We start from the raw sequence: 25226 nt of genomic DNA on the forward strand, positions 1-25226 counted from the left end.
TAAAAGTCAAGGTGGTGCCTTTTGAAACAGTATTTTTTTAAGTCTGAAGAGTGATATTGTCTGCATTATAGAAAGTTTTAAAAATTAAAAACATAAGTTACTAAAATACAACCTGTTTCTTTGACATATAACTTTCTAATTTATTTTCAGCACCTACTTTAGAGCAGTTTTTCTTTTCTTTTTTTTTAATGTTTTATTTATTTCTGAGAGAGAGAGACAGCGTGAGCAGGGGAGGGTCAGAGAGAGAGGGAGACACAGAATCAGAAACAGTAGAGCAGTTTTTCTTTTAATTGCAAAATAATGTTTACTTATGTTCAAAATGAGGAAGATGAAGGCACCAGCAAAGTGTAATCACCTATGGCAAAAATCCACAAAGATTTACCTTTTAGTTGTTGTTATTGTCTGGTAGAATAGACTTTTTTTTTTTTTTTTTTTTTTTAGTTTAAAATAATAATGGCCCCTGGGTGGGTCGGTTGGTTAAGCATCCAGCTCTTGATTTTGGCTCAGGTAATGATCTCAGGTTTCATGTGACTGAGCCCTACATCTGGACTCTGTGCTGACAGTTCGGAGCCTGCTTGGGATTCATTCATTCTCTCTCCCTCTGTCTGTCCTTCCCCCACTCATACATGCTCACTCTCAAAATATTTTAAAAAATAAAGTTTAAAATAATATCAACTCAAGAGTGTAAGTAAAAGAAAGTTCATGTATTATTAATATCAGAATATAGAAGTATCTCATGGCATTGAAAAGCAGGCATCAGAAGGGATGGAATCAGGAACCAGGAAGCTGTTAGGAACCAAGAAGACTGGCACTCCTCGTGTGTGTATCTTTCTCACTGCTTGGTCTCATTTCTGCCTCTTAGATCAGTGTTCCAGCGTACATGCTGGAGGAGGGCACCCTGACCTCTCTTCAGTAGATGAGCTCCTAAGTGTGGTTTCAGATTTCAGTGGGAGATTATTTGATGGCACCCACTGCATTAGACCTCTGCCTCTGATACAGTCACCTGGAACTCTGGGGGCAGGGCCTTATGGTACAAACATGGCTGCCAGGGCCTTCCCCAGGGGGTGTCGAAGGGGCAGTGCTCAGACAGCTTACACCCAAAATTCCAGTAATAAGGACGATTATCTCTATATTTTTAAGACTAAATTTTCCCAGTGTTTTTTAAAGATGTTTTCCATTTTTATTCAAATTTGTTGCTCCTCTTCTTTGGTTTCTTTGAACACTTCTGGACTTAAATAGAGATTTGGCAAATAGCTGAGTCTCTTTTCTGCTAGTTTATCTGTAGTCACATTGGTTCATTAAGGAAAAATGCTAAGCCTTTACTCTGTGCGAAGAACTATGGTAGATGTTGGAGATCCAACAGTGAACAACACCTGACAGTCCCCACATTTTGGGAGCTTGTATCCTAGTGGGAGGAGCCCGACAAGGTGTAAGTACACATATAACGTCAGGCAGTGAGGTGCAGAAAAATAGGATGAAGGGGATAGATGGGGCCAGGGGCTGTTGTTTTAGAAAGGGTGTAAGGGAAGACCTCTCTGAGCACAGAGCTGCAGTGAGTCAGGAGTGAGCCCTGAGGCAACCTGGTATAAGAGTGTTGAAAACCAAAGGAAGCTAGTGTAAAAGTTCTGGGATGGGAGAGTGCTTTGCATATTTGAAGAAGAAGAAAGCTGTCTGGTGCCTAGAGGTGCCTAGAGCAGGGCAAGTTGGGGAGAGAGGAAAGGTCAGGAAAGTGGCCAGAGGTCCAGCCCCATTGTGGGTGTGTTTGCTGGGTTTTGAATAGGAAACTCAGTGTGTGTTAGGATGGGAAACTCTCAGATTGCAGATCACTTTCCTTTACACCCCCCAACAAGCAGTCTTTCCTTTTCCATTGTTTTTTTATACCTTTCTCCTACATTTTAAGAATTTGTTTGCTATTCTCTTTCATTGCTTCACCTGTCTCTTCTTTTGCAAGTATCTCTTTTTTTCCAATAGTTTTTTTTTTTTTTTTTTTTTTTTAAATGTTTATTTCTGAGAGCACAAGCAGGAGAGGAGCAGAGAGAGAGACAGGGAATCCCAGGCAGGCTCCAAGCTGCCCTCACAGAGCCCAGCATGAGGCTCAGACCCATGAACCGTGAGATCATGACCTAAGCCGAAATCAAGAGTTGGATGCTTAACCAACCTAGCTACCCCATTAGTATCTCTTTTTTTTTTTTTTTCATTTTTTAAAATGTTTTATTTCTGAGAGAGTGAGAAAGACAGTGTGAGCAGGGGAGGGTCAGAGAGAGAGGGAGACACAGAATCTGAAGCAGCTTCCAGGCTCTGAGCTAGCTGTCAGCACAGAGCCTGACGAGGGGCTCGAACCTACGAACCATGAAATCATGACCTGAGGAAGTCGGATGCTTAACCAACTGAGCCACCTAGACGCCCCAAGTATTTCATTTTTAATGATTGTTTTTGTAATGTTTTAATATCTGATAAGGATTCTTTTCTTCTTTTGAGGATTTTCTTTGACATTCACATCTGTTTATTCTCCCAGATGGCATTCAAAATAATTTTTTTTAGGTTGTTAGTAAAAATACTATTGCTATGTTATTGAAATTACATTCTGTGTAAGGGGGAATGTTGACATTTTTATGTAGTGTTTTCGTTAAGGGACAACTTTATATCACGTACACATTTAAATATTGGATCATTCCTGTTTTTTACTTTATTTTGTTGTGCTTGGTTAAGAGTTGTGCAGTTTTGAAATGACTGGTTATGATGCTCATCCAGGTAGGGAGGCTGCTTCATTCAGTTCAAAAAGCATTTTATTTGATTCTCACTGTGTGCCAGACACTTGAGGCATTGAATCTAGAAATGAAGGCTTGGTACTGGCATTTCAGCTAGTTGGCAGGAGTTCAGAATTTATTTTTGGTGTTAGCACAGAATTCTATGAAAGAAATCACATTGTCCTCCTCCTCTTCGCCTAAAGGAATAATTTCTCAAAAGTGCCCTGTAGATCAACTAAAAATAACAGTTGGCAGACCTTTTATAAGACCTGTTCCTATATGCTAGCTAGAAAACCTAAACGGGTTATTAATTTCTCAGTTAACACTACCAAAAGTTTTTTTCCCTGCTAAAGTAATAATATATAATCAGTCCAGGTTTTACCCATTAGCATTCCTATAAATCTACCTCTGGAAGCTGAAACCTGTAAACTTCTCTCTGCATTTTCCACTGTCCCCATTTTATCCACTACTAACTCTGTAGTCCAAACCATTATCTTTCACCGGGACTATTGATAATGCTTTGTAAATATTATCCTGACGTTCCTCTTGCCCACATTTACAAGGCATTTTCCACACTGTAGCCCTGGTGATCTTAAAAAAAAAAAAATGTTTTTATTATGGAAATTATCAAGGCTTAAAAAAATAGAATAATAGAATTAATTGATCCCTCCTTCCCTCCCTCTCCCCCTCTCCCTCTCTGGCTGGCTGGCTGGCTGGCTGGCTGGCTTTCTCTTTCTCTCCAGGAGTTCTCAATAATGGCCACTGTCCAGTTATGTTGTTTTGTGTATAAATATTTCAGTGTAGGGGCTCCTACCTGGCTCAGTCAGTAGAGTATGCAACTCTTGGTCTCAGAGTTATAAGTTTGAGCTCCATGTTGGGTGTAAAGATTACTTAAAAATAAAATCTTAATTTTTTCAGTACATGTATAAAAGATAAGAGCTTCTTTAAAAAAAAACTGTAACCACATGATGGTTGCACAGCTCTGAATGTCCTGAAAAACATTGAATTGTGCATTTGAAATGGATGAATTATGTGGTATGTGAATTGTATCTCAACACAGCTGTTAAAAAAAAATATAGCCACAATAGCATTATCCTATTAATAACAATTTTACAAAATCATCAAGTAGCCAAAGTTCACATTTCCCCAGTTATACTTCTAAATATTTAACACTTTAATAGAGTTTTAAACATAAGTTAGATCATGTTACTGTTTTCCCTAAAACCCTTCAGTGACTTCTGTCATGTTTAGAATAACTCAGACCCCTTGTACTGACTGACAAAGGTCTGACCTACAGTGCCCTGATGTAATGTGACTTCTTTGCCTCTCTGACTTTCTACCTCTCTTGCTCATTAAATTGTTTCTACCTCAGGGCCTTTGTATTAGCTGTTCCATCTACTGGAATGCCTTTCCCTATATTTTTATAAGCCTAGATCATTCCTTTCGATTTAAATACCTGTTGCTCAGCAAGGCCTACCCTGATCAGTTGCCCAGTCTCCAGTCTAAAGTGGTACCCTAGTCATTCTCTGTCAAGTCATTCACTTACAAAGTATTGGCATAGCATAGTTTATTATGTGGCACGTAATTTACTATTTCACTTTTTCGTGCCTTCCTTACCCCTCCTATTTTTTCTGTCATGTTCACTACTGAATTCCCAGTGCCTAAAATGTTAATTGGTTCGTAATAGACTCTCGTTAGGAGAAAATCATACAAAAAACTGTCCAACACGATGCTAGGTATTTGGTACTTATAAAAAGGTTATTTGATAGAATATATTATCTTACTGCGTAAACAGAGTTCTGGTCAGGTATGTTACTTTGAAAGGGCCATTTTCTACTCAAGTTATGACTTTTTTTTGTTAGCTTCATATAGCATCCTGCTCACTTCAAAACTCAGTAACTTTTAACAAATTCTGTTTTTGTTGTTTGGCAAAATAGAGGGTGCTTGCATGAATAAGGTTGCAGAAGTGACTCTAATGCCTTGTTGGTTTCATTCTCCACTATTGCTTTTTTCTTTTGTCCTCCATTGTGGACCATCATAAGGTTCGCTTGTGATCTCTCTCTGCTATGTGTTCTCTGGTGAAGTAGCTTAAGAGTGGCTGTGGCAGGCTGAATGACAGCCCCCTGAAGATGCAATTAGTTAAGTATCTTGAAAGAGGGAGATAATCCTGAATTATCATGGGGGGATCACAATTGTCCTTACAGAGGGGAGGCCGGAGGACTTGAATGTTGAGAAAGAAAATGTAAAAGGTGGAATCAGAGATTGGAGTGATGTGCACGACAGTTGAAGCCCTGTGATGGGCTCTGTGCTGACAGCTCAGCCTTTGCATTCTGTGTCTTCCTTTCTCTTTGCCCCTCCCCTGCTCACACTGTCTCCCCCCAAAATAAACAAATATTTCTTAAACATTTTTTAAATAAATTAAGATGGAAGGACCACAAATCAAGGGATATAGGTGGCTTCTAGAAACCACAAAAAAAGGTGGGGTGGGGGTGGGGGGCCGCCTGGATGGCCCAGTTGATTAAGCATCTGACTTCAGCTCAGGTCATGATTTCACCGCTTGTGGGGTCAGGCCCTGCATCGGGCTCTGCTGACTGCTCAGAGCCTGGAGCCTGCTTCAGATTCTGTGTCTCCCTCCCTCTCAGCCCCTCCCCCATTCATGTCCTGTCTGTCTGTCTGTCTCTCTCTCTCAAAAATAAACATAAAAAATAGAAGCCAGAAAAGGGGCGTAGCAATGGATTTTCCCCTAGAACCTCCAGAAAGAATGCAATTCTGTTTAGACCTTGATTTTGGCCCAGGGAGACTGATTTTGGACTTCTGACCTCCCAAACTACAAAATAATTAATTTGTATTGTTTGAAGCAACTAAGTTTGTGGTACTTTGTTTTAGTAGCCACAGGAAATCAATTTAAAGTGATTCAAAGTATAAGAAAGCTTAAAGGATCACAGAACCTGTACAGAGTGTTCTGAGGTTTATCTTGCTTGCTGGCTTAGTAGTTAGCTACCAAAATGCAGGATAGAAAGAGGTGAGATGGCAACTTCAGGTGGGTAATGTGGGGGGAGAAGAGAAAGGTATGGTTGTTGGAATAGTGAAAGAATACTACATGCTGTAATGGCAGTATCCATGTGATCTACAATAAAGCTCTTGATGGTTTATTTCCTTGTATTTTACACAGATCAGAAACCCCTTGACCTTGCTCAGGGTGCTGAAATGAAACACATTCTTATTGGTAATAAGGTACGTAGTAATAGACTACATGCATTTGATCATTTTTAGAAGAGGATTTTGTATTCCTGAAATACATGGATGGCATTTTTAATGAAAACATATTTTCAATAGGTCATCTACAAAGCACTGAAACGATATGAAGGCCCTCTTTGGAAGGTAAGCTGGGATGATCTTCTTCTAAAACTGGAAAGAATTCTCAAATGCTCCATTTTTGTTTTTAAAAATTGAAAAATTATTTTTTTATATTTATTTTGAGAGGGAGAGCACGTGCTTGCTCAGGGATGCGGGGCAGAGAGATGAGAGAGAATCCCAAGCAGGCTTCATGCTGTTAGCACACGGCCCAACAAGGGGCTCCATTTCACGAATCGTGAGATCATGACCTGAGCCAAGATCAAGAGTAGGACCCTTAACCAGCTGAGCCACCCAGGTGCCCCAGAAATTATTTCTGAAGAAAACATGATTTAATCATTCTTGGATTTTACAATGTAAGCCTTTTTTTTTTTTTTTTTTTTTTTGTAGTGCTGGTTTTCGTTAGGCTTCCACCTGTTAGAGCAGTTGCTGCCCTTTGTGTTGATGGCCTAATAACACTTTTAGTGACCAAGTTTATACAGAACAGAGTGTTTAATCATAGAATTGTGGCATTTTTGTTATTGTTGAAACATAGAGGACTTAATGTAATGTTTGAGTTGTCACAGAATACAAAATCTTTCTGGTTCTAAAAATTTCTTTGCATCCTGGAGTTTGGTTATTTTCTAGAATTAACTGTTTTAGAGCATGTATTTTCTTTTGCACTTGCAAGCACTCCCTTCATGTATTTAAGCACAAATAATGTTTATATTGTATAAAATTGGAATAATTTTTAGACTTTGTCTTTAATGTCCACAACTGAAAACTGTCCTATAAATTATCTGTGGACAATATTGTCAGAACTATAAACTCTGTTCATGAAGTATGCCATTTCTTCTGTTCTGCTCCTCCTGTAGTGATATGCTTTCATTACTGCACTAGTTACCTTAGTTCATGTTTGATTATGTTTTTTGTTTTTTTGAGAGAGAGGGAGGGAGGGAGACAGAGCTCAACTGTGGGAGGAGGAGGAGAGACGGAGACACACAATCCAAAGCAGGCTCCAGGCTCTGAGCCATCAGCACAGAGGCCGATGTGGAGCCTGAACCCACGAGCTGGGAGATCATGACCTGAGCCTAAGTCAGACACTTAACCAGCAGAGCCACTCTACTGCCCCCATGTCTGATCATTTTTTAATGTTCATTAGTACTATCTAGATGAAACACTACTAGAGAATTATCATAATTTAATTTTTATCAGTCAATATTTGAATCTGGGTATATCACCTTAGAAAATCCTTGCCATTTTTTTCCCTTAGAGTTCAAGATTTTTTGGCTGGAGATTATTCTGGGTGGTGTTAGAACATGGAGTCCTTTCATGGTATAGGAAACAGTAAGTATTATGATCCTGATACTTAGTAAATTTATTCTCTAAATTTTGAAAGATTAAAAGTTTTCACTTATCTCTTTAATACTTTTAATTTATATTTCTAATAATTTAATATTTATTTTGAAGGCCTGATGCAGTCCATAATATTTATCGCCAGGGATGCAAACACCTAACTCAAGCAGTATGCACGGTAGGCTGATACATGCATCTTTTGCTCACATCATGAAATCAGTTTTGCAAGGGCTTATGCAGAATTATTTTTATAAAGTTGCCTTGTAAAATCGTGTAAAAAGGGATAGAGAGCCCTTTATATATTTTTATTTGAGAACAAGTAAAATTGTGGAATCTCTTTAAAAAAAAATAATGAAACCTTGTTTATCTTACACAAACAAGGGATGAGATAGGTGTGATCTGAAAACATAAAGAGCCTGTTACATTTTTTGTATGTGTGTATATTCACATATATATGCATTGGTATATACATGTATATATATGTGTGTACATGTATATGTGTACATATACACAAATCAGGATAATGGAGGTTTTTCTGGTGTTAAAACTTAAAGCCTTTGTGAAAATTGGGATTCTTAGGTCCTCTGTGTTCACTGTTACCCTTTATCAACCAGGAGAAAAAGTAACTTTCTCCTCTCAGGGATTAGTCTAAGGCTGGAGCCTAGACATGCTTTCTTGTTTCCTACTTTAAATCCTTGAGGGTTGTCAATATGTTGTGGGTAGTCACTTGTCACATTCCTCAGCAGTACAGCCTGATTACACAGCCAGCCCTTAATTGCCCTCAAACTCTTTTCTCCTCTCACATTAGACCAGAGGGCCAGGTAACCTCTCTCTAATCTGATCTGCATAATCTATGTTTTGTCTTTTAGTGCAATCCTGGCCATTCTCTTCTGTTCCTGCTGTAGACTCATCTACTTACTACCAAGTTTTTCCTTAGTTGGGTCCTTTATCTCATTCTTTTCTGCCTTAAGTGAAAAAACAAAAAGCTGCTCCCCCTGACCTTTCAAAATGCCTTGCTCTTTAACCTCTGTGGAATCCATTATCTCCTGCTGTGTTAATGCCTCACCTTGTTTTATAAGTTTTGTTTCTTCTGTAAATGTCTGCTTAAAGCTTATCTTTATGAGGCACATATCAATACAAGCTAATGAGCATTCACTGTGTGCTATAAAGCAGACTCTGTTTGCTTTGTAGTTTTTTAAGTTTATTTGAGATTGAGGGAGAGAGTAGATGCACATGCATGAGCAGGGAAGGGGCAGAGAGGGAGAGAGAGAATCCCAAGCAGGCTCTGTGCTGGATACACTGTCAGTGTGGAGCCTGATGCGGGGCTGGAACTCAAGAACCGTGAGATCATGACCTGAACTGAAATCAAGAGTCAGATGCTTAACCAACTCAGCCCCCCAGGCACCTCTGCTTTATAGTTTCTTAAGATAGGAGCTTAGGGGGGCGCCCGGGTGGCTTAGTCGGTTAAGCGTCCGACTTTCGCTTAAGTCATGATCTCGCGGTTCGTGGGTTCGAGCCCTGCGTCGGGCTCTGTGCTGACTGCCAGCTCAGAGCCTGGAGTCTGTTTCGTACTGTGATGCCCTCTCTCTCTGACCCTCCCCTGCTCACGCTGTCTCTCTCTCTCCTAAAAATAAATAAAACATTAAAAAAAAAAAAAAGATAGGAGCTTAGGTTATAGATTTATGATATTTTTTCTAATGTAAGTCTTTACAACTATCAGTTTCTTAATTCTTTCAGTGTGCAGTTCAGGGGCAATAAATACACTTGTATTGTTTTGCAGCCATCAGCACCGTCTGTCTCCAGAACTCTTTTTATCCTCCCACACTAAAATTCTATCCATTAATCACTAATTCCATTCCTTTCAAATCCCAGCCCCTGGCAGCCACCATTCTACTTTCTGTCTCTGAATTTGACCTCACTAGGTACTTCATATAAGTTAAGTAGAATCCTACAATATTTGTCCTTTTGTGACTGGCTTATTTCACTTAGCATCATTTCCTCAAGGTTCATTCATGTTATAGTGTGTGTCAGATGTCTTTCCTTTTTGAAAATGTTCAATTGTGGTAAAAAAAAAAAAGCACATAAAGTTTACGATTTTAACCATTTTTAAGTGTACAGTAGCCTGAACTATAGTTACTTTGTTGTGCAACAGATCTCTAGAATTTTTTCATCTTGCAAAACTGCAGCTATACCCATTAAGCAACTGCCTGTTTCCTCTACCCCCAGGCCCTGGCAGCCACCCTTCTACTTTTTGCCTGTATGAGTGTGACTACTTTAGATACTTCTTGTAAGTGGAATCTTAGAGCCTTATGTCATTTCATCTGATAGCCCCAAGATTCATCCGTGCTGTAGCATGTGCCAGGAATTTCTTCTTTTAAGGCTGAATAATATTCTATTGTATGTATCTGCCACATTTCTTTATGCGTTCATTCTTCAGTGTATATATTTGGATTGCTTTCACCTCTTGGCTTTTGTGACTAGTGCTGCAATGAACACGGATATGCAAATATCTCTTCAAGATCCTGCTTTCAATTCTTTTGGATATAGACCTGGGAATGGAATTGCCAAATGACGTGGTAGTTCTATTTTTTTATTTCTTGAGGGATTTTCATGCTGTTTTACAAAGCAGCTGCCCCATTGTATATTCACACTAGCAGTAACCAGGAGGCTCCAATTTCACTTTCTCCCCATCCTCACCAGCACTTATTTTCCTCCTTTTTTTTTTTTTTTTTTTTTTAATATGGGACATCCTAATGAGTGTGAGGTGGGATCTCATTGCAGTCATCTCTGATGACTACTGATGTTGAGCGTCTTTTCATATGCTGAATGGGCATTGGATATTGTCTTTAGAGAAATGTCTGTTTAAGTCCTGGGCCCATTTTTTACTTGGGCTATTTGTTTTTTTGGTGGTGTTGATTTATAAGAGTTCTTGGCATATTCTGGATATTAACCCCTTACCAGTATGATTTGTAGATATTTTCTCCCATTCTGTGGATTGCCTTTTTTTTTTTTTTTAATGTTTTATTTATTTCTGAGAGAGAGAGAGACAGAGTGAGCAGGGGAGGGTCAGAGAGAGAGGGAGATACAGAATCTGAAGGAGGCTCCCGGCTCTGAGCTAGCTGTCAGCACAGAGCCCGACATGGGACTTGAACCCACGAAGCGTGAGATCATGACCTTAGCCAAAGTCGGAGGCTTAACTGACTGAGCCACCCAGGCGGCCCCTGTGGATTGCCTTTACACCCTGTTGGTAATACCCTTTGATGCATAGAAGTTTTTAATTTTGATATAGTCTGATTTATCTTTTTTTTTCTTTTTGTCACTTGTGCTTTTGGTGTCATGTTCAAGACATCATTGCCAAGTCCAGTGCCATGAAGCTTTACTCCTATGTTTTCTTAGGAGTTTTAAAATTTTAGCTGATGTTTAGGGATAGATTTCTCCTGAGGCCTTTCCCCATGATTTGCAGATAGCTGCCTGACAGCCCTGCCATGGCTTTTCCTTCGTGTGCAGACATCTCTGGGTTCTCTTCCTCTTATTAAGGAATCCAGTCTTACTGAATTAGGGCCCCGCTTGTGTGACCTCGTTTAATCTTAATTTCCTGTTTAAAGGCCCTGTCTACAAATATAGTCTCATTGAGGGTGGAGAGCTTCATCATATGAATTTGGGGAGGACACAATACTGTTGGTGGCAATCACTGTGGTTACTCCAGCTTTCGAATACCGCTTGCATGGTTGATCTTTTTCCATCTTTTTACTTCCAGCTTATTTATGCATTTGAAACTTACTTATAGAGAGCATTGAGTTGTACTCGGTATTTTTATCCAGTTTGATGAACTCTGCCTTCTGATAGGAATGTTCACGAAGGACACCTGGCTGGCTCAGTCGGTCAGGCATATGATTTTTTTTTTTAAGTTTATTTATTTATTTTGAGAGAGAGAGAGAGAGGGAGAGAAACCATTAGTTGGGGAGGGGGAGAGAGAGAATCCCAAGCAGGTTCCACACTGCCCTCCCAGAGCCTGACTCAGGGCTCAGTCCCACAACTGTGAGATCATGACCTGAGCCAAAATCAAGAGTTAGACACTTAACCAACTGAGTCACCCAGGGACCCCGATATGTGACTCTTGATATCAGAGTTGTGAGTTCAGGCCCCACATAAGTGTATGGATTAGTTAAAAATAAAATCTTTAAAAAAAAAAAAAAAAAGTAATGTTTAATGAATGTATACTTAACGTTATTGATATATTGATATGGTTGGATTTCTGTCATTTTGTTGTTGTTATGTGTTCTTCCTCTTCTACATAAGGGAGATACTGCTCATGTATCATTTCCTTTTGTTTATATTTTAATATATTTTAAAGTTATTTTTTAGTGGTTGCTCTAGGTATTATAATATATATCTTTATCACAATCCATACTTAATTTCATAAAGTCTGAGAATTTTAATGTAGTATCACTTCCTACCCCTTCCTTTGTGTTGTTAGGTATATCATGACTTTATATGTTTAAAAACCCGATAATATAGTGTTATATCTATTGCTTTATGCAACTTTATGTCTGTTTCTTTGTTTTAAAATATTATTGCACTATAATTCACATCGAATATGGTTCACCTACTTAAAATCATTCAGTAATTTTCTACATAGTCAGAGACTTGTACATCCATAATGACAATCAGTTTCAAAACATTTCCCTAATTCCACAAAGAAACTTCATGTCCATTAGCAATCATACCCCATTGCTTGTCAGTACCCCTCCCTTCCAGTTCCCTACATACCCATTAATACCTGTCTCTATAAATTTGCCTATTCTAGTCATTTCATATAAATGGAATCATGTAATATGTGCTCTTTTGTTTCCAGATTCTTTGCTTAGTATAATGTTTTCAAGGTTCATCCATATGATAGCATGTATCACTACTGCAGTCCTTTTGTGGCCAAATAATATTCCATTGTATGGATAGGCCATATTGATCCATTCATCAGTTAAGGAACATCTGGGTTGTTTTCCCTTTTTGGGTCTTAAGAATAATGGTGCTGTGAGCATTAGTGTATCGGTTTTTGTGGATATTTATGTTAATTACATGTGTTTTTTAAAAGCAGAGAGGAGAAGAAATGTATTTATAAAGTCTTTTACCCTAACTCATATTTTTATCACTTCTGGTTGTGTTTATTTTTTCCAGTGGATGTATGGGTTATTTTTAGAAGTCTATTTCCTTCCACTGTAACTCCATTCCTTCCCTTATCCTCTGTGCTATTAGTGTCCTGCATATCACATGTTCGTATGTTACAAGCCCAACCATACAATTTTACAATTGTGCAAATTGCTTTAAATTATTTGAGAAAAGAGAAAATAAATAAAATAAATACTCTACTTTAGAATTACCTATGCAGTTGCACCAGTTTTGTTTTTTGTTGTTGTTTTTTTTTCTTGTTTGGTGTCACTTTCTTTCAGCCTAAGAAACTTTTTTTTGTTTTTACTCTTTTTTGTTAGGTATACCTAACCAATTGTCTCGGGTTTTTTTGCCTTCGTTTTAGGACAATAATTTTACAACAAGTAATTTTATTTTTGAGAGAGAAAGAGAGAGTACGAGAGCGCACAAGCAGGGGAGAGGAAGGGAGAGAGGGAAAGACAGAATCTGAAGCAGGCTCTCCAGGCTCTGAACTGTCAGCACAGAGCCTGATGCGGGGCTTGAATCCACGAACTGTTAAGATCATGACCTGAGCTAAAGTCGGACACTTAACCAACTGAGCCACCCAGGCGCCCCTCTCCTCCATTGTTTTAGATGCAGCTGTTAATTTTACTGTGCTTTCCCTGTATTCGATGAGTTCCTTTTCTCAGTAACTTCAGTATTTTCTGGTTTGGACTATTGACAGTTTGACTAAGATGTGTGTAAGTATAAATCTCTGTATATTTAAGTGTTTATTTCTTGAAGCCAATATCTATTATGATGGACTTCAAATTTTCACTTTCTATATTGTGCTATTATATATAAATTTGTTTTGAGTACTTAGTATCCTACAGTCTTGATAAATTCACTTATTAGTTTTGGTAGCTTTTTTCCAGATTCCTCAGTGTCTCCTACATACATAGTCATGTCATCTGCAAATAAGGATACATTTCTTTACAGTCTGTATCTCCTTTCTTTCTTGTCCTTTATTGTAGTGGATAGGACCTTTGGTACAGTTTTAAGTAGAATTGGTGACAGCCAGCATTCTTGTTTTTTTATTGTATTAAGTACAAACCTTTGAGCCTTTCCTTATTGAGTTATTATTAGCTGTAAATTTCATAGATGCCCTTAATCTGCCTTAGGAAGTTATTTTTATTTCCTAGTTTACTGAGAGCCCTTATCATGAGAATCTGTTAAATTTTATTAAATGTTTTTTGCATATTATTGAAATGATTATATGATCATAGGGTTTTATTTATTCTAATACAGTTAATTATATTGATCTTAGGCTGTTAATAAACTGGTCTTCTATTGCCTGGATAAATTTCAGTTAGTCATGATATATTATCATTTTAATAAATCATTTGCTAAATTTTGTTAAGGATTTTTGCTTATGTATTCCTGGTGGATTTTGATGTATATTTCTCTTGTACTATTTTTGTGTGATTTTGGAATCAGAAATATGGGTCTCATATGAGAAATATAGGTCCATATAATGAATTAGAAAAATACTCCCTTTCAGTTTTGTGGAAGAGTTTTTGTAGAATTAGGTTTCTTTCTTTCCTAGATGCTGATACAATTTATGAGCTAGAATTTTTTTGTTGTTGTGTTTTTGTTTTTTGGTGGGAAGGATTATAATTTCAGATTTCTTCAGTTGCTAAAGAGCTGTTTCAAATTTTCCATTTTTCTTGGGTTGAACGTGTTTGTAATTTTTGCCTTTAAAAATTTTTGTTCATTTTCCTAGGTTATCAAACTTTTTGTTACTGATATTCCCTTATTATGTTTTTAATGTTTGTATGATAGGTAGTGTTGCGTCCTCTTTTGTTTTTTTATATTAGTAATGTATGACTTTTTTTTCTCCCTGGATTAATCTGGCTAGTAGTTTATCTTTATTGATCTTTTCAAAGAACTAATTCTTGATTTTATTGAATTTTCCCATTGTTTTTGTTTTCTATTTTTTTTTTTTGTTCTTTTTAAAATTTTTCTCTATGCTTTGGGTTTAATTTGCTTTTTAATTTTTATTTCTTTTTAATTTTTTAAAATTTGTGTTTATTTTTGAAGGAGGGAGAGACAGAGTATGAGCAGGGGAGGGGCAGAAGAGAGGGAGACACAGAATCTGAAGCAGGCTCCAGGATCTGAGCTGGCAGCACAGAGCTCGATGCTGGGCTTGAACCCATGAACTATGAGATCATACCCTGAGCCAAAGTCATATGCTGAACTGACTGAGCCACCCAGGTGCCCCTAATTTGCTTTTTTAAATAGTTTCTCAGGGTCAAAGCTTAGATTATTGATTGAGGCTTATCTCCTTTACAGCCATTTAAAGGAGTTTCATGCTGCTTGCTAATTTTGATATATTTTCATTATAATCTAGTTCAAAATATTTTCTAATTTCTGTTTTCTTTGAACCAGCGAATGTTTATAAGTGTGTTATTTGATTTCCAAGTAATAGGATTTTTATGATTTTTTTGTCTCTGATTTATAATTCCATTTTGGTCAGTGAATGTATCTTCTATGACTTCTGTCTTGTCAGATGTATTGAGACTTGATGGCTCTGTGTACGGATTATCTGACTTGAAAATAATGTCTATTTTGCTATTGTTTGGTGTATAGTCCTGTAAATATTCAGTCATGGTGGTTGATGGTGTTGTTAAGATCTGTTTTTGCTGATTTTTCGCTAATTGTATCAACTGCTGAGAGATGGATATCAAAATCTCCAACTGTGCTGATCGAATTGTTCATTTCTCAGTTATGCTCACAAGTCAGGGATGTTGTCTTCCTGACTAATTCATCCTTTTGTTATGACATGGTGGCCTTCTTTATCTCCTGAAATATATTTACTTTTGAAATCTTATTTTGCCCAATATTAATATAACCACTCAGGCCTTCTTCCGCTTACTGTTAGCCTAGTATCTCTTTTTCCTATTCATTTCCTTGTAACCTATATATCTTTATTTTCTATCTTGTGTATATAGTATATATTTGGATTGCTGTTAACCATTCTGAAAATTTTGCCTTTTAACTAGACTTCTTTTGAGAATGTGTTCTACTTTCTTCATATATCAGGTAATTTTTGCATTGTATCCTGAATATTATGAACGTTAAATTCTGGGGATTATGGGTTCTGTTATTTTTCTCTGTTAAATGTTATTTCCATTGTTTTAGCAGATCATTTTCTTGACTGGGTTTAGATTGTAAAGTCTTGTTTCTTGGTTTGGCAGCTCTGGTCTGCATTTCTGTAGGTTGGATTTAAGTGAGTCCTTTGAATCTTTTCTCAGCATCAATTAGACGTGTGAAAAGACAGAGTTTGGGGTTGCCTTCTCTTTTTCCCTTGCAGGATTCCCTCACTCTCTTTAGTATTTCTGGCTCCCTGGTTTCCTTTATTCTCAAAGACAGGAAGCCTATGGGTTTTTCCATGTGTGCCCATGGTAGTTTTGTGTCATTTTATGGACTTTATGTCCCAGTTGAAAAACCTTGGGGATGGGAACTTACCTGCATGGTTACTTATTTCCTTTCCTCCCAGCGCATGTGCATTCCCCATCAGGGTCTGTCAACTGTTGTCCACTCTCCACTTCCTTTAGGCAGTTGCTTTTTATATTTGTTTCCTGAAGGAGCAGTGCGGTCCTCTTGTAGACCTTGGAGCAGAAGTCGTCTTGGTCCATTCTTAAAGGCATAATTGTTTTTTATCCTCTCTCCCTTTCCCCCTTCTTTACCAGCTTATGTGTACTAGTTCTTTTACACACAGTTCAAACATTTTCTACACTCAGCAAGGGCAAAAGGTTCAGGAGAGTGGTATGAATCAGAAATTGGAGCTGTGGTACTTAAAGGATTTTATAGCCCAAGTACATGCTAAGTTATTAAGTATAAAGGATAGAACTAAAACTACATACCTAACGGATTATTAGTTTACTTAGAGTAAGAATATGAAAGCTAGATATTATCAGACAAAGATAGGGTACAATGTGTGTGATATTACCAGTGTATTAAATTTTTACCCAGGTTTTACCAGTTTGTATTTTAAATATTCAATGGAGTATAATAAGTCATGTTAATACTGTTACATGTAGATAGCTAGATGATAGCTAGATAAAAAGATAATTTTAGGGTTCTGTTTTATGTGCATGAATGATGTTGTCTTACTGACTTCTTTATATCCAAGGTAAAATCCACTGATAGCTGCCTCTTCTTTATTAAATGCTTTGATGACACTATTCATGGCTTCAGGGTTCCTAAGAATAGCCTTCAACAGTCAAGAGAGGTAATTCCCTGGATTCATTTATCTTTCATAAAACTTAACATTTAAAAGCATAAAGAATATAATACAAGTTCAGTATTAACATCTAAAATCTTGTTGTTTTTAATGTGGACATGAAGCTTGAAATTTGGCTTATGAATTAATTTCTTTACCAGCTTGTACCTGCAGCTATTTTGTATTCATAATTTCTTCATTCTGATTTTGTGAATCTAAGGGGCCCTTACTGGTTTTGGGGGGTGAAAAACCCTAAATGATGTAGTCTGCCCCTTAACTTATAGGTGCAGAACCTGAAGACCATAGATTGAAGTCATCTCCCAAGGTCACAGAGCTTACAAATGACAAAACCTGGCTTCAGCTTAGGCGTTCTGATTTATTACTGTAGGCTTTGTGGTAAATTGAACAACAGCAGTAAGCAAGAAAATTGGAATTGATGTGACAGAAATTCATAGTGCAATTATTTAATGGAGACATTCCATATTCCTTTAGATCAAAGGGAGTATTTGTAACCTATCTTGTTTTTTGTGAATTATGTAAGGGATTAAAAGAGTCCATTTTCCAAAGTAGTTAACTTTGGCCCTGCAAAGAACCCTGAACAGTCTAAAGCCTGACTGTCCCCACATATCATAAAATGGTAAAATTTGACCCTGAGTAATGCTGTAAGAAACAAGGAAGTAACAAAGGTACTTTTAGGGCAAATATTCTTTTTGTGAAGTCACTGATTTAAAAAAAAAACATTTAGAAGTTAAAGCATCAAGGCAGTTGTTGGCTTTCTTAATGATGTGAGTTAATGTGCTTAATGATCTGACTTAATGTGCTTATGATTAACTACAAGTTAGTGAAATGTTATTTCTGGATTTATTAGTATATAATATAACATATACAACAGTGTTGAGAATCTATCATTTTAAGTGAAAAAATTTATAGATATTTTTATAGATTTATAGATTCCACTCATTATTCAGCTTTTATAATGTATTATAAATCTATAAATCTATAGATGATTTAAAAAATTGTTTTAATGTTTGTTTAAAAATAAACAAACGAAGAATAAGCAAGCGAAAGACAGAGTGGGAGGTGGGAGGGGCAGAGAGAGAGGGAGACCTAGAATCCAAAGTGGGCTCCAGGCTTTGAGCTGTCAGCACAGAGTCCAACACCAGGCTCAAACCCCTGGACTGTGAGATCATGATCTGAGCCGAAGTTGGATGCTTAACTGACTGAGCCACCCAGGCACCCCTATAGATGATATTTTTTAAACTATTAAGAAAAATTTTTATCTAGAAATGTCATGGATAAGAGACTTATATCATCTTTTTTCTTTTTAGGCAATAATACTATTTTCTCCATGTAAATTTATGCTTTCTAAGTCGTTGTCATATTACCTCTTTTGAATAAAAATGCATTTCCCTTTTATTTGAATTTGTGGATTATCTCAGGACTGGCTGGAAGCAATAGAAGATCATTCTGCATATAGCACTCACTACTGTTCCCAGGACCAACTGACTGATGATGAAGAGGAAGATGCAATTTCCACTGTAGACTTGAAGGAATCCTTAGAGGTATATAGAAAAACATAACCTGACTTTTAGAGCTAATAACTCTTGTCACCAAGAACTTTCTTGTCAGATGTGAAGTCTTGAAATTAAGGTATCTGAGGACAATGGAGATAGCATTGCTCTTAGGTAACATTTTATTGCTATTTATAAAGTTTGTTATGATGATACCATCGAATGTCTCTGTAGATAGTACTCTAAAGATAGGGGCCAGTGCTCATATGTATCTTTTTGTTAAAATTTTCACATGGCTGTAATCAGATTGTCGTTCTGTTTGAAAACTGCTGCCAGTAGGGGGAGCATGCTTGACTTGCTGCCCTTTATGACTTCACTGCATATTTCAGAGTTAAATAATGCAACCATAGTGATACCTTTTCTGGCCAGTAGTTTGATTTGAAACCACTTGCAATCGGTAACTGTGTTGATTAGAGGTAAGGTAAGACGTTAGTAATGAATGGAGATGCCTTCATGTGAAGTGACAACAGCGTCTTATCCATAGAGAAATAGCAGCAGCATATGTAATTCAAATGAAATAAGTATTTTTTTTCTGGGCATCAGTTTTCTGGGTGTACCTTTTAAATGGGACTTGGGTCTGGGAGAATTAGAACTATATAAGGATGAGGGAGTTTCAGTCCAAGTAATTATGTCAGAACATAGCAGTTTGCCTACTAAACTTAATCTTAAAAAATAAATAAATCATTGCAGGATTTGAATGTTTCTAAGTCAACAACTCTGATGAAGTTAAGTTTGCTAATACCTAAGGAGTTTTATTGATTTAAGGACCTATAAACTTAAGAAAGAGATTGGGGTTTTTCAGTCTCTAATCTTATTTTATGAATGAACGTTAAGAAATTTGAGCTTTTCCATGTTCTGTTGAAGGCATTCCCCAATATTTATTGACGTTTGCTTTATCAGAGCTACTTCTGTTTTTTAAAGCCTAATGTGTAGTGTGGCAACCATAAACATAATTTTCAGATCCATGAACTTTGCAAAAGTAACATCTACCACAGCATCTAAATAACATGAAAACTGAGTAAATAAAGAAGGTTTAAATATCGATGGGCAGAATCATGTTAAACAAGTGAAAAACAACTGTGCTAAATATTGTAACTGCTAGTCCACATTCCCTAAATGAAAAGAAATCCTTTCCCGTTTATCCTCAATAAAAGGTAAATGATAAAACCCAGAAGGACTTACAAAGCATACCAATATCTTTCCTAGGATTACGGTAATTTTAAGACCTTTTTAATGGAAGCTACAGGTAAAGAAAGGCATACTAACTTGCCTAACATTTAAAAAAACTTTCTTGAAAAAGTGTTTCTTCTTTGGCATAGTTTTCGAATTTTCATGTTACAACTCCAACTCGATTTTATTTTACTTACTTGAATATCATGCTCCTATTATAAGATTATGAAGCTTTTATCTTCTAGATTTTATAGCACTCAAAGTTCCTGAGAGTTACAGCAAGCTGTGAGCTCTTGCAGGTTGGGCAGGTTATAAACGTGTCTCTGTCCAACAGAATTTGAATGCTAATTCTGTGAATATTGACTTAACTCTGTCTCAGTTCCTAAAGTTTGGTCCAAAAATAGGTTATAATCTAAAATGAGCTGTGAAGTATGTTGAATTGTGGTTTGTAGGAGACTGGCTCCAGAATGCCTTTGATCATTGGATTCTTAACTTGTAAGGTTATTCTGGGACCTATTTATGAAATGAGATCTATTCTAGATGTTTATAGACTTTCTAAAGACAGTTAGGAACTCTAGGACTAGAATACTCTAAAACCATCTGAATTGACATAAAACTAACATTATTTCCTCAGATGGACTTAGATTGAGGGGGACTTAGATTGAGGAGAGATGGGTTGGTGTGGAGGTAGGAAGCCTCAGAGATGAGTACTGGGACATAGGGCTCAAAATCCTGGCTGTTTTCTGCAAAAAGAAATGTCATCGGGATTCTACAATATACTATTTAAAAAGTTTAAATTGATATTCTCAAGATACAATTTTTATATAATAAAATTCATTTTATGTCTTTCTTCAGTGAAGACATCATGTATATACATATGTTGACAAATGTAGATACCCTTGTAACCACCTCTCTCTCCCCCTCCCTCGCTCGCTCTCCCTTCCTCTCTCTCTTTCTGAGTATATATATTTGTCAAAATATATATGATGTCTTCATATATATATATGATGTCTTCATATACCTCTGAGATATATGTGTGTATATATGTGTATATATGATGTATATATGTATATATATGATGTCTTTGTATCTTTTTGAGAGAGAGAACATTTTTATCACCTCAGAGTTCCCTGAGGCCCCTCCTCAGGCAGTGCCCTTCACCTCCATCTCAGGCAACCGCTGATCTATTTTTTGTCATTATAGGCAGTATCAGCTTTTCCTGTTCTAGATTTTCATGTAATTGGAATCCTACTGTATGTGCTCACGGTACCTGTCTTTTTTCACTGAACTATGTTGTGTGTATCAATAATTTGTCCCTTTTAATTGCTTGAGTGGAGGCGGTCTACTTCTGTTTTTAATTAACCAAATACGGATCGTCTGTAGCAAATAGCCTGGAATTAATGACCTCTGCCCTATCCTATCCAGTCCTCTCTGGCCCTTGATATAAATTTTTGAGGTGTTTTTCTAAGTCACGAATAATAAGCTGGCTTAGCATCAACTTACACAAAACTGGCAGCCAAAATCTGGGTGAGCAGAAGTAGGAGTAGGAAGCCTTTGTTGTGAATGTGCCCAGCTGCTCACCTGGGTGCTCCTGACCTCTGGGCCTTGTGGCTGTGGATGCACTCCTGTTCTTGAGTTCTGTGCCCAGGTGACTTAGGTTCAAAATACTGTCACACTTTGGGTACTAGGTCATTGCTCATAGCGGGATCCTGTTTTTGTAGAATTACAAAAAAATTAAAACCTAAAAAGAGTGCGTGACTTAAGGTGAACGGCCTAGAAGTGAACAATGGGATACCCTGCTGGGCTCTGCAAAGGACTCGTAAACCTTAATCTTCATAAATAGACTTTTAGGTTTTCATAATATACCATAGCTACTAAAGGGAAATTACGGCAAACTGTAGAATGTGTGTACATTTTATTGTATTGATATCCTCTTTCTGTTTCTTTTAGTATCAATTAAAACCACATCCACTGTTGAGAACAGAAGACACGTTATACCTGACTATAAAACAGAATGTGTGGATCAAATCTTCTCCAACTAACCTATTATGTACCTTTTAAAACAAGTAAATCCGGGGTGCCTGGGTGGTTCAGTTGGTTGAGCGTCCAACTTTGGCTCTGGTCATGATCTCACGGTTCATGGGTTTGAGCCCTGCATTGGGCTCTGTGCTGACAGCTAGCTCAGAGCCTGGAACCTGTTTCAGATTCTGAGTCTCCCTCTCTCTGACCCTCCCCTGCTCACGCCATCTCTCTCTCTCTGTCTCTCTCTCTCTGTCTTTCTCTCTCTCTGTCTCTCAGAAATAAATAAAACATTAAGAGAAATTTTTAAAAACTGCTTAAAAAAACAAGTAAATCCTTGATCAGGGAAGCTCTTTTTAGTAACTGTTGGGAAGGTATAACTGTTAAGGGAAGATGAATATTTGGAACTCAAGTATTTGAGGAGGATGTTATGGAGACCATTCTTGTCCTTATTACCTGAGGACGTATCACACTCATGACAAATTCCCAGTCCGCAAATGAGGCCAGTGCTTACTTTTAGGTGTCCAGCTGACCTTGACCATAGAAAGGAAAAGTGAAAACTGTAGCATTGACTTGCACATGGGCAGGAGTAGTAAATATGCAGAGTGTAAACATGACAACTTCCTGTTAATAAATTATGAGTGATACATTTGGTCGCAGTGCATGCCCAAGCCTTCCACTTATATTTATAGGCTGTGTCTGAAAAAGCAATCCAACATACAGTACATACCATTTCCCTTTCTGTGGTGTTTTAAATTGGAGAGTGTAGGTATTTTCCCTCTTCACACACACAGAAAATTATATTTTGATGTTAGAGTTCTCACAACAGACTAATGTAGATTTTAGAGAGAGCATTGCCTGTCACCGATGTGGTGCCACCATGAATAATTCTGCTGTGGTTGAGCTGAGCTTCATAAGCACTAAAAATTTTATAAGTTGAAAAAGGAGAAAAGGCTGCTTACCTTTGTCCCTTTGTCATGAAGGAATGATTTGGGGGGAGTTAAAATGTTGAGTGATGAGCTATTTGGGATTAGGGGTACAAGGTGGGGAAGATTCATAAGGTTAAATGTATTATTCTACTTATAACAGTCTAATTCTAATAGCAAGAAACTCAAGGTTCTCAGAATAACTTATTTTCACTGTCATAATCAGGTGACTTTACAGTAATTTTCTTGCTTATTCTTCCTCTTTAAAGGGAAACTATAAAAAAACTAACTTCAAAATTACATTGTTAATATAACAAATGTATTTATCTGATTTTTTTCAGTTTGGACTTCCAAATCTAAGATGGGATGGAACTTACGTCATAAAATTCTATATTTATGTTTTACTTTAGGGATCTAAAAATGTGGAAATTTCAAATTGCAAGAAGGATGCTTTCTATAATTGACTTTATCTTATTTTTATCAGCTTTGACTTGCTAAGAAAATGTACCTATTGGTCTCCTTTTGTGAGGGCTGTGAGCACTTAGATTGCTGAGCAAAAATCAGCTTGTGGTTTTTTTTTTTTTTAAACTTTATTTATTTGAGAAACAGAGAGCAAGAACAAGTGTGGGGGAGGGGCAGGGAGAAAGAGAGAATCCTAAGCAGGCTCCCTGAGGGGCTTGAACCCATGAACTGTGAGATCATGACCTGAGCTGAAATCAGAGTCCTCCACTTAACCGACTGAGCTACCCAGGTGCCCCAGTTTGTGGTTTCTAAGTGTTAGTACCATCTAGATTTTTTTAAACAAAAACAATTTTTAATATCTATTCTTAATACGTTTTATAATTCCTGTATAAATTTAGTCACGTCTGCAAAAAGGATTAATCAGAGAAATCTAACTCAGATGTATATGGTGTAATGAGTTCTTAAACACGATTAATGCAATTGTATATTGTCTACATGACAGATGTTGAATGTATTTAAAATTTAGAAAGATTTTTATTAATCTGTATATGATTAACTAAATGCAGTATTCAATTTCTAAGGAAATGTTCTATCTTTTTCTCTCTTTATGAAAATATCTCAGTTATTGTGTATCAACATATGAACTAAAAGTTTTGATAAAAATATTAAAGCATATGTACTGTAAAAATCCTGTATTAATAAGTTTTATTTTTGTTTTTATTTTCCCAGAAAGCACAAAAATGCCAACAGAAACTAGATAGGGAAATTTTCAACTTTCTGAAAATGATTAAGGAATGTGACATGGCTAAAGGTAAAAGAAAAAAAAAGTTGGGGGGCAAACTACCAAATAAGACCCACTCTTTAATACATCCCTTTATTGCAGATGTTGACCCTTTCATGTTAGATAATTTTCAGTATTCAATTCAGGATTATGTTTGATAAGACTATTTTGAAATTTTAAAAGGGCTATTTAAAATTTCTACTCATGGAGGAGTCTTGGTTTATAGATTAATTTTTTACTTTAAGAAAAGTAAAAGGTAACATTTGGGGGCTCTTAGTTCATTTTGGCTACATAATGAGAATTCTTATGAATCCCAGAGGACTTGGACTTTAGAATCAAACTGTCTTAGGTTTGAATCGTTATTCTGCCACTTAACTGGTTGTTACTTTGAATAATACATTTAACTTCTCTGAGCCTCATTTTCTCAAATGAAGATGTTGGTTGATTCCAGATTTTCCAGATCTTGGCCTCTTACGGTTCTATGAATATATATATGAACTTGTCTGTCTAATGGTTAATGTGTCTTTGAGTAGTTATTTTTTATGCCTTCAGTCTCCATTAGTAATGAGTTACCAAGGGTTGACTATAAATACTCCAAAAATCAAAATAAAATGTAATATAAAATCAAAAACCTAATATAAAAATTACATATTCAGAAACAATTATTACTTTGTAAATTAAAAACTGTGTTTTTTAGACTTTAGACTCCTAACCATTGTTTTAAATTTTAGCTATGATGGTTTATAAATAACTTCACTAAAATATAATTGATTTAGTTGTCTCTGAGTTTTACTATCATTTTTAATCATGCACAAGTATTTTATATCTGTCCAAATGGGCCTCAGGCATCCCTTTATGTCAGTTCCACAAACATGTATTGGTATCAGCGATGATAACTTTGAGAAGGACAGAGGTTAAGTCATTTTGATTATTGTGAGCTGGATTATTATATTATTTAGCACTCTTCATCCTCAGGACTTTTTATTTTTTTATTTATTTATTTTTTATCTCTACAAATAGTTTATTGTCAAATTAGTTTCCACATAACACCCAGTGCTCATCCCCACAAGTGCCCTCCTCCATGCCCATCCCCCCCTCCCCCCCACATCCATCAGTTCTCAGTTTTTGTCAGCATTCAAGAGTCTCTCATGGTTTGCCTCTCTCCCTTTCCCCCACCATTTCCCCCCTTCTTCTCCCGATTGGTCCTCTGTTAAGTTCCTCCTAGTCCTCCTATACGTGCACACATATGATATTTGTCCTTCTCTGCCTGACTTATTTCGCTCAGCATAACACCCTCAAGGTCCATCCATGTAGCTACACATGGCCAGATTTCATTGTTTCTCATTGCCATGTAGTATTCCATGGTATAGATAAACCACATCTTCTTGATCCATTCATCTGTTGATGGACACTTAGGCTCTTTCCATGTTTTAGCTATTGTGGAGAGTGCTG

At 36.8% G+C, this 25226-nt stretch overlaps 1 protein-coding gene across 6 annotated transcripts in view; it reads left to right on the forward strand.

The window, feature by feature from the left end:
* OSBPL1A (oxysterol binding protein like 1A) overlaps nucleotides 1-25226 on the forward strand; it is a 239018-nt gene that overhangs the window by 70886 nt on the left and 142906 nt on the right. For 4 of the 6 annotated variants that reach the window (XM_039217817.1, XM_039217808.1, XM_039217802.1 and 1 more), the window contains 7 exons: nucleotides 5920-5981; nucleotides 6084-6128; nucleotides 7354-7427; nucleotides 7551-7614; nucleotides 16756-16854; nucleotides 18285-18407; nucleotides 23723-23804. In XM_039217817.1, the coding sequence (XP_039073748.1) occupies nucleotides 5920-5981; nucleotides 6084-6128; nucleotides 7354-7427; nucleotides 7551-7614; nucleotides 16756-16854; nucleotides 18285-18407; nucleotides 23723-23804 (549 nt within the window). Of the gene's footprint in view, nucleotides 1-5919; nucleotides 5982-6083; nucleotides 6129-6441; nucleotides 6458-7353; nucleotides 7428-7550; nucleotides 7615-16755; nucleotides 16855-18284; nucleotides 18408-18812; nucleotides 18833-23722; nucleotides 23805-25226 lie in introns of those variants that run through there. The other 2 variants (XM_039217846.1, XM_039217837.1) reach the window with 2 other exon arrangements.

The sequence above is a fragment of the Hyaena hyaena genome, unplaced genomic scaffold (genome assembly GCF_003009895.1).
Source record: "Hyaena hyaena isolate Hyena2069 unplaced genomic scaffold, ASM300989v1 scaffold_14, whole genome shotgun sequence".
Taxonomy (NCBI): Eukaryota; Metazoa; Chordata; class Mammalia; order Carnivora; family Hyaenidae; genus Hyaena; species Hyaena hyaena.